The sequence below is a fragment of the Panthera uncia genome, chromosome D2 (assembly GCF_023721935.1).
Source record: "Panthera uncia isolate 11264 chromosome D2, Puncia_PCG_1.0, whole genome shotgun sequence".
Classification (NCBI taxonomy): Eukaryota; Metazoa; Chordata; class Mammalia; order Carnivora; family Felidae; genus Panthera; species Panthera uncia.
Genome location: NC_064818.1, coordinates 54,755,151 through 54,767,805, shown reverse-complemented (window position 1 = coordinate 54,767,805; position 12,655 = coordinate 54,755,151). Strand labels below are relative to the sequence as shown.

Here is a 12,655-nt window from a genome sequence, read left to right as displayed (position 1 = left end):
ACATAACATAACATAACATAACATAACATAACATAACATAACATAACCATAACATAACATTAAATCAAATTAAATTAAAAATTAAAAATTAAAAATTAAAAAAAAAATAAATAAATAAAGATAAAAACAAAAGGAAACAAAACCTGGAAAATGACACAGTGATGAAGAGGTGGAGAAACTGGAACGCTGTCCAACACTGGAGGTAATGTAAAATGGTACACTGGAATGGAAAGCAGTATGGCAGTTCCTCCAAAGACTAAGCATAGGTCACTATACTTCAATTAAAAAAAAGTTAAACAGGGGCACCAGGGTGACTCAGCTGGTTGAGCATCTGACTCTGGATTTCAGCTCAGGTCATGATGTCACAGTCATGAGATTGAGCCCTGTGTCAGGCTCTGAGCTGGGCATGGAGCCTGCTTAAGATTCTCTCTCTCCCTCTCCCTCTGCGCCTCCCCCTCTTACACGTGTACACTCTCTCAAAAGAAAAAAAAGGAGGGGCGCCTGGGTGGCGCAGTCGGTTGAGCGTCCGACTTCAGCCAGGTCACGATCTCGCGGTCCGTGAGTTCGAGCCCCGCGTCGGGCTCTGGGCTGATGGCTCGGAGCCTGGAGCCTGTTTCCGATTCTGTGTCTCCCTCTCTCTCTGCCCCTCCCCCGTTCATGCTCTGTCTCTCTCTGTCCCAACAATAAATGAAAAACGTTGAAAAAAAAAAAAAAAAAGAAAAAAGAAAAAAAAGGAGGAAAACGAAACAATTCAACAGGACTGCCACATGATCCAGTAATTCCACCTCTGAGTATATATATAAAATAACTGAAAGTAGTGTCTCAAAGATATCTGTTCACCCACTTTCATAGCAGTATCATTCACAATAGCTAAAACATGGAAGCAACCCCAGTGTCCATCGATGGATAGATAAGCAAAATATGGTATATGCACACAATGGAATATTATTCAGCCTTAAAAAGGAAAGAAATTCTGATGCATGCCGCAACATGAATGAGCCTTAGGGGCATATGCTAAGTGAAATAAGTCAGTCACCAAATGACAACTACCGTATGAGTCGACGCACATGAGGTATTTAAAGACAAAACTGTCCTACGATGGGTCTTGCTACTCTGAGTGACTAGGGATCAAGGACAAAAGTACTCTCGATGTTGCTTCGGAAGGGCCAATGTGTCTTCTGTCTGGGACTGGGAAACAGGCTAAGATAAAATGCACTACTGGCTCCAGGACTCATTACCTCTGGTAACTGCACAACTGGACAAAGCGTGTCTTGGCAACCTATTTTCGAGGCCCTTCTGACTCACAGACAAACCTCATCCCGAGAAGGCACTCGGGCATGGAGCTCGGCAGGCCTCCAGGCCTCCCCGCGCCTCCCAGCCGTCTAGCACACCGGGACCGCCCACAGCTGCTCACCAGTGTTGCGGATGATGTAGTCCAGCACCACCAACCGCTCGAACTGCAGCAGTAGTTGTCGGTTAGTGTTCTCAGGGAGAGGTTCTGCTTCGAAACGCCGTAGCCAGTAGTCTGCGTCTTTGTAGCCTTCAACAAAGAGCTGGAACGAACCAACCTGCAGCCAAAGAGGAGGAATAAAGAGACTTCCCTGTAGCTCAAGTCCAAAGAGCCCAGGAGTAAGCCAAGTCGCCCATAAGGCACTGTGGAGTTTATGTCAGAAAAAGGTCATGGGAGTGCTTGCCCAATCCAAATTCAAGAAGCCTATCTAAATGGGCCAGAGGAGTAAAGTGAGAAGTTAGGAGTTCTGTTCTCTGGAAAATTATTCCCCAAACCTTAAAAAGGAGGAAGACAGCAGCCTCGAGGCAGGCTATTCACATGTCCACATGCAAGTCTCTAGGTGCCTTGTTTCACCACTTGGATGGTTATGCCACCATAAATCATCACCTTTACATGTGCAGTTTATACCTTTGGCGGTAGCCCGATGCGATTAAACCGCTGCCCAACTTTTGGCACTTTCTCTAGTGCAAGCCGCTTGCCCCTGGACTTCACTCGGTCAATGGCACTATAGTTGAAGGTATCGCTGGCCAGATACACTACCTATAGTGGAAAGAGAAGAGATATCTAGGTTACAGTCGAGTATAAGAACTATACCATTGGAAGGGAACAGCTAGACGCTCACCAGTGCTGCTCCTCTCCCAGGGCATGCAGAAAGAATGCACTTCTCAGCCTTTCTAAGGACTAGTTCAGGCCAATGGAATGTTGACAAAGTGATATATGTATATCATCTGCAGGGCTGGCCCCTAAAATCTCCCATGATCCTTAGTTCATACTCTCCCATCTGTGCAGCTGGAAACGAAGGGCTCTGAGATGGCAAAAACACATCATGGAAGGATTTTAGATCTCTCGTTACTACATGGAGTGACAAGGGATCTAGGAGAACTGACTAACTGGCATGGATCTATTATGTGAGCAAGATCCATTAAACCACTGAAATCCAGGGTTTGTTACAGCAGCTAGCATGAATTCCTATAATACGGCCACCACCTGGGTTAGGAGAAGAGGGCCCGACACCTAATTTCTCTCCACATAAAAACAAATTGTAATTTACTCCATACCCTTATATTTAATTTTGAATTTTGTACTATGTACAATTATTCACATTTAAAAAATAAACACTAGGGGCGCCTGGGTGGCTCAGTAGGTTAAGCGTCTGCCTCTAGATCTCAGCTCAGGTCTTGATCTCAGGGTCATGAGTTCAGGTCCCGTGTTAGGCTCTATACTGGGCATGGAGCCTACTTTAAAAAATAATAATAATAATACAAATAAATAAATAAATATAAACATTAAAACTTGTTTTAATTTTTAGTAGATTACTATATATAGGCATATTTATGCAGACTGTATCTGGAATATTATACAAGAAACTAGTACTAATAGCTGCCTCCAAGGAAGGAACAGAGTGGCTGGAAGACAAGAGGTGGGAGAGAGGCTGAACTACTCTGTTTACCCTACTGTGCCTTCTGATCTCTACACTAGATGTATGCATTGCCTATTCAAAAAAACATTTTTTAATGGGCCACCAATATTACACTTGGTTGTTGGGGTGCCTGGGTGGCTCAGTCGGTTAAGCACCTGACTTCAGCTCACGTCACGATCTCACAGTTCTTGAGTTTGAGCCCCACGTCAAGCTCTGAGCTGACAGTGCAGAGCCTGCTTCAGATTCTGAATCTCCCTCTCCCTCTGCCCCTCCCCCCCACCTCCCTCAAAAATAAATAAACATGAAACAACAAAAAAAAGATAACCACGATTGATTGTCAAATTATAGTAATATCACTACAATCCGTATGTGTGTCCATTATCACCCTTTATCACACTGTCTTGTGATTATCCATTCATTTATCTAACCTCTCTCTTAAGATTAAAGAGATTTGGGGAAAAAGAGATCATATTATTCACATTAGCATCCTCGGTACCTAACAAAGTGCTTGGTACATGCTCATTAAATATTTATTAAGTGAATGTAATATTTATTAAGTAAATGCATATTCTTTCGGAGATAGCAACAAGTGAGTTTCAGCATATAAATACCTAAATTAAATAAAATTAAATTTAAAAGAAAATTCTTTCTTTTCCTAAGCCTTGCAGAACTCATTACAAATAACTAAATATTGTGCCTATGAATCTTAGGGACGAAATCATTCCCTCCCTCCTTACCCATCCATCTGTCCATCCAATGTTAACAGAGTATCTAAAATGGATGTGCAAGTTCCTATAAGTTGGCATTCTCTGCTGAGGAAACACATGCACAGGAATCAAGGGGAAAAAAGGCTTTCCTAGGGACTACCTTGCCAGTTTCCACAGTGACAACCCTTGCTTTTCTCAAGTGATAAACTACCCTTCCCCCCCGCCCCCGCCCAGTCAGATTTATTTTCTATCGTTCTCTGTAACAACCCACTTTTTCCGTATGATTAACGAAGCTATCATAACCTGAAACCCCACAGGAACACAGAGCAGAGACAGCTACTGAATGAGAACTAGAGCCTTACTATTTGAAGCTCCATCACAACATGAGCCCCGTTTCCATAGTGACAGATGCTCTAATCAACTGGATAGAATCTTGTCACAAGGGTGGGTAGGCTGGGAGGGGAGAGACATCCTCTCATTATTCTTTAGCAACTCTTTGTTAAACTTGCAACGTTCTAGCTCATCTCAGTCTCATGGAAGACAAGTATTTTTTTTATTGTTGCTGACTTTCTCATGCAAAAGATCATCAGGCCACATTAAAATTCTCCATAGGGACAGAGGAAGACCAGAGATGGGGAAGAATGGGATTTTGGGGGGTAACATTCTATTATGATTAGCATTGACATAAAAATACTACAGGCTAGGACGTGTGGAGTGTTTATATTGTGCAAAGGCACTAGGCTACGTGTTTTACATGGATTATCCTGTGTAATCTTAATAGTTGCCCCATAAAGTAGGAACTATTTATATCCCTATTTTTATAGTAAGGAAACTGAGCAAGCAGGGGATATGGGGGTGTTTTAAGTGACTTGCCAAGAGTCACCCAATAAAAAGCTGCAGAGTCAGAATGTGGCCTCAACCTCTGATTCTCAGGCACTGCACTCCAGAAGCACAAGCAGAGCAGGCACATGGCTAGGCGCTGACTATTTACCTAGTGAAGAAAGGGAATGACAGTGCTGAGCAAGGAGTATTTAAAACAATTTCTAGAATCTAGGAGGGGCCTAGTAGGAGGAATTCTGGTTAGGCAGGAGATCTTTAAAGCATTAATTATCATACAAGATGTTCAAAGTGTGCTATTTAACTCTGTGTACAGAGAGAACTAAAGCATAGAGGGAAGGAATGAACTGTACAAGACCAGGCAATGAATCAGATGTCCATGGGAGCTACAAGCATACGCTCTCCCCACGGACCTGAGTCGGGGGGATCTCTAGAATTGTCCCTCCTGGTTTGATACTCGCTCACGGATTCAACTGGCACTTATGGAATACTTCCTATAAAAACAGCACTTTGCTAGGTGCTGAATATAAGAGGAAATTTCAAGAAATGGTCCCTGACCTCTACAAACTTACAAACCAGCTGGCTCATTGTTTGGAGTTCGGTGGCAAAGGAGCAGACAGTTAAACAACCACAACAATCACAATTTCTTCTAAAACACCCTGGGAAACAGAAAAAAACAGGTTTGAAGGAAAGCTTCTATCTGCTGATCAGTCTCTGCCCACAGTCTACTATCTAAACCTTCAAAGAAAATCTTAAGCAAGGGTTTTTAAGCTAGAGGCATGGTCCTTACAAGGTAAATGAGTAGATTGCAACTGGTCCATGAACCATCCCCCTGAAATTCTATGCAAACAACAACTGCAAATATGTGATTCTTTTTCTGGGAACAAGATGTATAGCTTTCATCAGATTCTCAGAGGATTAAAGCCCATAGCTACAAAGATGCTCCTGCAGCCTCAGGGCATATCAGATCAGAGCTCCAGCTTGTTACTAAACCTGAGGTAGCCACATACTAAATGGGTGATGATGTGTCCTTGAATGTTCATATGCTGACCAGCAGATTCCTTCCCCTCATAACTCTTGGAAAGTTTCATGTAACACCCCGCAGTACAGGGATTCTTAGCCTGGCATCAGTAAATGTCCTGAAAATGCAAGCAAACAATTCTGTATTTCAGCATATTGGGGGGAGGGGGAGGGAATTATTATTCCCTTAGAACCTCAGCTAAGTCTATAACAAACATAGGGGATGTGCAAATCCATTCTAAGTGTGGATTTGCCTGGATCTGGGACCCTGATTTTACTATGTTCAGATAAGTACAAGAATTTCACAGCAAAAAGATGGATGAGAATTCCAGGTCAGTTCCCTGCACAGGTTCAAGCCAGACTCTCATCCCATCCTAGATTCCTCCTTGCCAGACCTTGTATAGTGATTAGCTGACATAAGCTAGTCCATTCTAGATTATCTCTAAATCATGGAATAGCTCAGAAATCTAAAAGAATGAGCTATAAAAGTAGCTAGGTTTCTAACCAGTTTACAGTTACCAGGGATTGAAAAACACAGGGAACCCATAAGTGTGCATCAGAGGGTCAGTGAATTTCCTGGAATTGTGTGCAAAAATTTTATGCGTATCCTTCTCAGGATGGCTTCCATCAGATGATCAACTCATGAGCCTAAATCTATTATCTGCCCCCCCCAAAAAGGCTGAGAACCCTAGACTCAGGACATAAACAGCCCTTCCTGGACCTAAGCCCCATTAACATGTAGCAGGACTTAGGCCCAGGAAAACTCTGGATAGGCAGTAAGGTTCCCTGGAGAGACAAGTCACTGACCTTTGTACGGGGTACAATGTTGAGTTCCAGTTTTTGGTCCACCAGACTGGCCCCTGCCTCTGACAGATAGCCCTGGTTGAGGACAAGGCAGTCACGGCCAAAGCAGCAGGGACAGCATAGCTTCTGCAGCCACTTGGTCCACTTAGGATTAAGGTGCCCATATGGCTCTTCATTCTTGGGTTTGAAGACAGCAATGATCTTCTACACAGAGAAAAGAAAAATAGGATGTTAAAGGCAATTGATTCAAGTAGCTCATAGACCAGGTCAGCAAGACTCTAGAAAGAAATGAGAAGGCACAGGCAGACAATAGCTATAGACAGACACTAGCTTCTTCCCAGCTTGCAAGAGGAAGATACAGCTCATGTGTGCAGCTAAGAGACCCAGTGCCAGAAAGGGCTGTGGCCAAAGAAGATGCCAAGTCTAGTATACATGGTAAAATGGACTCAAAGCCCAACTTCCAAGATACATTCATACAAACTGTTGCTCTGCATCAATTAGGTAAAGACTCAAAAAAGTATCAGTTGAGAGGAAATTAGTAAAGTATTATGGAATGAGATTAAGGAAACTCCATCAATGGCTGATTTCCTCTAGCAGCCTTACTATTCCACTCGCAGGGTATTAACAAAACCTTAAAAAGTTTAGGAAAGACAAACCAATAAAGCAATGGAAGGGAAAAATCACAACAGGAAAAAGAATCTGCTACCTGGTTAGAATGGGGTTCTTTTAAGTAACTCTGGTAAGCAAGAGATCAGGACATGAGAGTCCCCAAAGATTAAAATCCACCTTCTCTTGCAGGTGGTAACTTAATCCTCAGAGGTCCTTGGAATATGGGACAGTGAAGCAATCTATACACTATGGACCTCCCTCCTGAGGTTTTCTTCCCCAGGCCAGGGAGCCCTCCAAGGTTATTTCACATTTACCTCATTCCCTCCAGTCCCCAACCTGGTAAATATGAAGAAGAGGAAGAAAAGTAAATATGCCATCTCAGTGATTCATCTTCATATCATATGACTCTCCCTCTCCCCTCACCCCACAGCCAACTCAAGCTAGTCTGGGTCATAAGACATTTTCCTGTGGGTGTCACTTCCTGACAGGCAGGTCACAGCAAAAAACATACACCCATCTGCCTGCATTAAGTATGTACTCATATTAGGAATTGGCTGGGTGCGTGTCTCCAACAATAATTGGTCCATCTGGAGGCTAGTTCTTTCAAGAAGTCTTGCAAGAATTTGAGAGCAAGAAAAACACAGAAGTCTCCTCCCTCCAAAGGAAATCAATTTATTCTCAAACACAAACAACCTTACATATTCAGTGGGAAAAGTCAAGTGCATATATTCATATCCTAAGTCTTCAGGATTACATTCTTATCTAAAATGGCTAGCAAAAGGCCTAAGGGACAGCAATCTTCTTGTCTCTGTACCCCCTGGAACCCTGGGCTCGGAACCAGACAGCAGCAATAGCAAGGGGCTCCTGTCACTCACAGAATGACTCATGAGTCCATTGTAACTCTCTGGAACTGGGCAGTAAAACCATAGGACAACTTGAGGCATGCCCTACAACTCAACAGTCAGTTCGACTGAGGTACAATGTGGAGTTCAGCAAGCTGGTCTCCAGTGGAAGGAAGACTGAGACATTCTTTCTAGTAGTATTTTTCAGCTACCCAGACTGAGGCTTAAATACTTCCATTAAATAAAACAGAACTCTGGGGTGCCTGGATGGCTCAGTCAGTTGAGTGTCATGACTTCAGGTCATCATCTCAAGGTTCGTGAGTTTTAGCCCTGTGTCAGGCTCACTGCTGTCAGTGCAGAGCCTGATTCAGATCCTCTGTTCCCCTCTCTCGCTCTCTCTCTCTCCCTCAAAAATAAAAAAATAAAGGAAATAATGTAAATTAAAAAAACAAAAAACAAAAAACAAAGCAGAACTCAAAGGCCAAGATTGCAGCCAAAGCATCATTTACAGACTGACCTCTCAAACTTCTCAATTTCCTTCCAACATAAAGAGAATCAGAAAGCATTTCAACAACTCTAAAAGCATTAGTTATCATCGTTATCTCGGAATCACACAGGTTTCATTAAATAAAGCTGTGTGGACTGGATAAAGGGGAATGGTGGGTGGGAAGGATGGAGGAACCAAAGGACATTAGGCAGAAAGGAAGACAAGTGCCTTTCAGGACTAAGTGTGGCCTCAGTTCAATTCAATTCTGTTAACATTTGCTCAGTACCTCATTTGTGTGAGCACTACAGGCTTGCCAAATGATACATAACAACATTGGGCCCAATTTCCAAAGCTAATGTGAACTTCACATTTTCAACTGTGTTCCTGAATACTCAAGGATACTCTCCTATTCACAGAAAACAAACTCTAGAACCATTCAAATTAGAAAGATACCCACCATTATTTGGTTGAGAAAGAAAATGACTACTGCCTAATTTTTCTGTCTTCTCTCTTCCCTACTATAACTTCAATTTCTTTATTACATTTAGTAGTAAGCTTTGGTTTGATGCTATTTTTATTTTATTTTATTTTATTTCATTTTATTTCATTGTAATTTTATCTTATCTTACTTTAGAAAGACAGAGAGAGAGAGAGAGAGAGCGAGCAGGAGAGGGGCAGAAGTGGGGGGAGAGAGAGAATCTTAAGCAGGATACACGCTCAGCACAGAGCCTGACACGGGGCTCGATTCCACAACCTTGGGATCATGACCTGAGCCAAAATCAAGAGTCGGGGATGCTCAACCAACTCAGCCACCCAGGAGCTCCTGATGCCAATATATATTTTTTTGATGTTTTATTTATTTTTGAGAGAGAGACAGACAGAGTACTAGCAGGGGAGGGGCAGAGAGAGAGAGAGAGGGAGACACAGAATCCGGAGCAGGCTCCAGGCTCTGAGCTGTCAGCACAGAGCCCGACGCGGGGCTCGAACTCACGAACTGAGATCATGACCTGAGCCAAAGTCAGATACTTAACTGACTGAGCCACCCAGGCACCCCGATGCCATTATTTTTAAAAAGGCTTTCCTTAACATCCCCTTACTAACCCTCTTTAATAAAGAGGGTGAGGTACAGGTAGTTTAAGCAATAGCAGTCAGTGAAGCTAGGGATAAAAACAGAACTGCACAGGAAGAGACCACTCACCGGCTAGTGTCAGAACCCACAACAAATACTAAGAGACCTGGAACTCACAGATTTCTCCTATCTGTCCAGCAGCCCTAAAAAGGAGGGTATTATACTGTGCTAACATTTAAGATAGTTTTGGGGCGCCTGGGTGGCTCAGTCAGTTGAGCATCTGACTTTGGCTCAGGTCATGATCTTATGGTTGATGAGTTCCAGCCCTGCGTCAAGCTCTGTGCTAACAGCTCAGAGCCTGGAGCCTGCTTCGGATTCTGTGTCTCCCTCTCTCTCTGCCCCTCCCCTGTTCATGTTGTCTCTGTCTCAAAAATAAATAAACATTAAAAAAAAAGAAAAGATAGTTTAAGCATATCACTCACTGTTGCACCGTGAAATATACAGACACAACTTTTAAAAGTTTTTGTTTAATTTGTTAAACATGAAGCTGATGGTTCTCAAACAATTTTGGTCTCAAGATCCCTCTAAACTCTTAAAAATTAGTAAAGACTCCCAAAACTTTTGGGGGTAATGTAAAATCTACATTTGCTGTATTAGAAATTAAAACTGAAATGTTATGACTGTTAATTCAACTTAATAATAAAAATAGACCTGTTACATGTTAACCTAAGTGATATATTTTTATGAAAAATAACTATTTTCAGAAACAATTTTTAGTGAGAAGGCAGGCACTGTTTTACATTTTTGCAAATCTCTCTAGCGTCTGGCTTAATAAAAGGCCACTGTATTCTTACATCTTCCTTAATATTCAGTCTGTTTCAATATCACACATCATGTAGCCTCTGGAAATCTCCACTGTACACTTATACAGAAGTGAGAATGAAAATGGCAAATAGTCTTAAAATTGTATTAAAAATAATTTTGACCTGTGGACATCTAATAGGATTCCTATAGGTCCTTTGGCCCCACTCTGAGAACTGCTGCATTCTGTATTAGTAGTTGGATAGAAATAGCACTGCCTGACTTGGCTATTTAGGCAAAGAAGCCTTATTTACATGCTAACTCTCAGAAAAGAGAGGGATGGGCTACTCTAAATGTATGAGACCCTAAAAGAAGATGGGATCCAAATAGAAGGCAATAGAAGAGATTTAGCCTGTATTTATTTTCCTATCCACTGCCATTGACCCAACCTTCCTCATCCATTACAACTTGTGGTCTGGGACAGGTCCCTAGAACAGACAGTAATGATGCTTCAAAATCTCAGGGGCGCCTGGGTGGCTCAGTCAGTTGAGCATCTGACTTCAGCTCAGGTCATGATTTCCTGGTTCACGAGTTCTAGCCTCACGTCCGGCTCTGTGCTGACAGCTCACAGCCTGGAGCCTGCTTCGGATTCAGTGTCTCCCTCCCTCTCCACCCCTCCCCAACTCGTGCTCTGTCTGTCTCTCTCAAAAATAAACATTAAAAAAAAAATCTCAGGAACTACATCTAAAGATGACATACAAACTTGACTGCCTCTTAACATTTAGGTAAAAAACAATAATTATTCTGTTTGAGATCTTTATTCTTTATCAGGCTATCAGTGTTACTCTCAACCACGTGTAAGGACATCAGAATTTCTTGGGACGGCACAGGTAGTTGGAAGAAGCACATTCAATATTATAACATAATTTTATATTTGAAAAATGAAAAAAGAAAAACCTGTATCATTTTATGACAAACTCTTGGTCGATAAGTTTGTTTAAAAGATTGAATATTACTGATACAAGGCCTAGGTCCTAGCACATGTGATCAGTATCTGTAAAATTCTGAAGCAAATACAAATTAGCGTTAGCTAATAAATTACTATTCTCAGTGGTCATAAATCTTCTCAAAATTATGCTACTTTTGCTTTATTCAATGCCATGTGTCCAACAAAGCCTAATCCAGGGGTCAGTGGGCATACAACTTAATAAAAACCAAAACACTCTGAACCCCTGCTAAGCAACAGGAACCACGCCAGGGGCTTTCATGTGGGATATCGCATTTAATCTTCTTAGTAAACTCGTGAATCACATGCTATTCTATGATTCTTGGAATATGAACATCTAATATTACTAGCCTCGCAAAATAAAAAAAGCTTTAAAAATATTTTCATAGGTGATTGAGCTTAAGACCAGAAGCACAATAATACAAGTGAGGAGGGTAACATGAGCGTTCTCTATCAGGCCTTCTGATCTAGCCTTTTCCATCTTACTGTTCTAGGTCCCCATTTGCTCGCCCTGAGGGAGAAACCATCCTAAATTGGGAAAGGGAATCAGGGTTATTATCTCCAAGAACCTTCTAGTCTCTCTAGCTCCAAAAGCAGCTCTGGCAGAAACAGCTGGTTTCCCCAAACTCTGTTCCCCCTTCTTCCTTGGACATAGGACTCCTGATTTTTAGTGGGGCAAAATAAAGACTATACTTCCCAGCCACTACTGCAATTAAGTTCTGGACAATGGGATGTAAAAAGAGTCTGGTGCAACTTCTATGAAACGTCTTGAAGGAAGAGGGCATACTCTCCCTTGTCCTTTCCTTCCAACTGGCTGAAAAACAGACCAGTTGTCTGCAGTCTGAGTAGCCATCTTAGATTATGTAGTGGAAGCCACATTCTAGGGATGGCCCATCAGCTGGATGGAAGGAGGCACATTGTTCATATTGCCATGCCAGCCCTAAGCAGCCTATAGACTCCTTCTATGAGAGTTAGGCGTACTTTTATTCAAGGCATTGTTGTTTTAAATTTTGTCACACATAGCCCAATTTAATCCTAGCCAATATGGTAAACAAAAAGAAACCAAAAATTCAGATGACTGACTTCGAGGCAGCACAGCATAGAGGTTAGGAGCATGAATTCTGGACTCAGTAGGCCTGAATCCTGCCTCCCACTCACTAGCTGTTAGGACCCGAAGAAAATTAGTTACACTGTGTGTCTCAGTGTCACCTGTCGGAATAATAATAATAGTACCTACCTTCAAAGGTGTTATAAGTACTAAGTGAATGATTATTTGTAAAGCATTTAAAATAGTATCTAGCATATAGTAAGTGCTACCTATGTATTTGTTCAATAAAATAAACTAATTTGGAACAGGGCCAAAGACCACACGAACAACTACAGTGAGTCTGTGGTCCCTAACCTGACCCGCCACAGCGTTGAGGAAGTGATCCTCTGCTCTGAACCATATTTTACTCAGTGGGACTAAGATGGTTATATTAATAAGTTTTGCCAGGGCATATGTGTTTTGACTTCCTCTCTACGAAAGGACAGTGGCCAGGAA

At 42.1% G+C, this 12,655-nt stretch overlaps 1 protein-coding gene across 1 annotated transcript in view; it reads right to left on the bottom strand.

Annotated features, from left to right (window-relative positions):
• Window positions 1-12,655, bottom strand: part of PI4K2A (phosphatidylinositol 4-kinase type 2 alpha) — a 32,796-nt gene that overhangs the window by 17,635 nt on the left and 2,506 nt on the right. Inside the window, 3 exon segments of the mRNA XM_049645520.1 lie at window positions 1,415-1,568; window positions 1,919-2,050; window positions 6,302-6,502. Coding sequence (XP_049501477.1) covers window positions 1,415-1,568; window positions 1,919-2,050; window positions 6,302-6,502 — 487 coding nt within the window.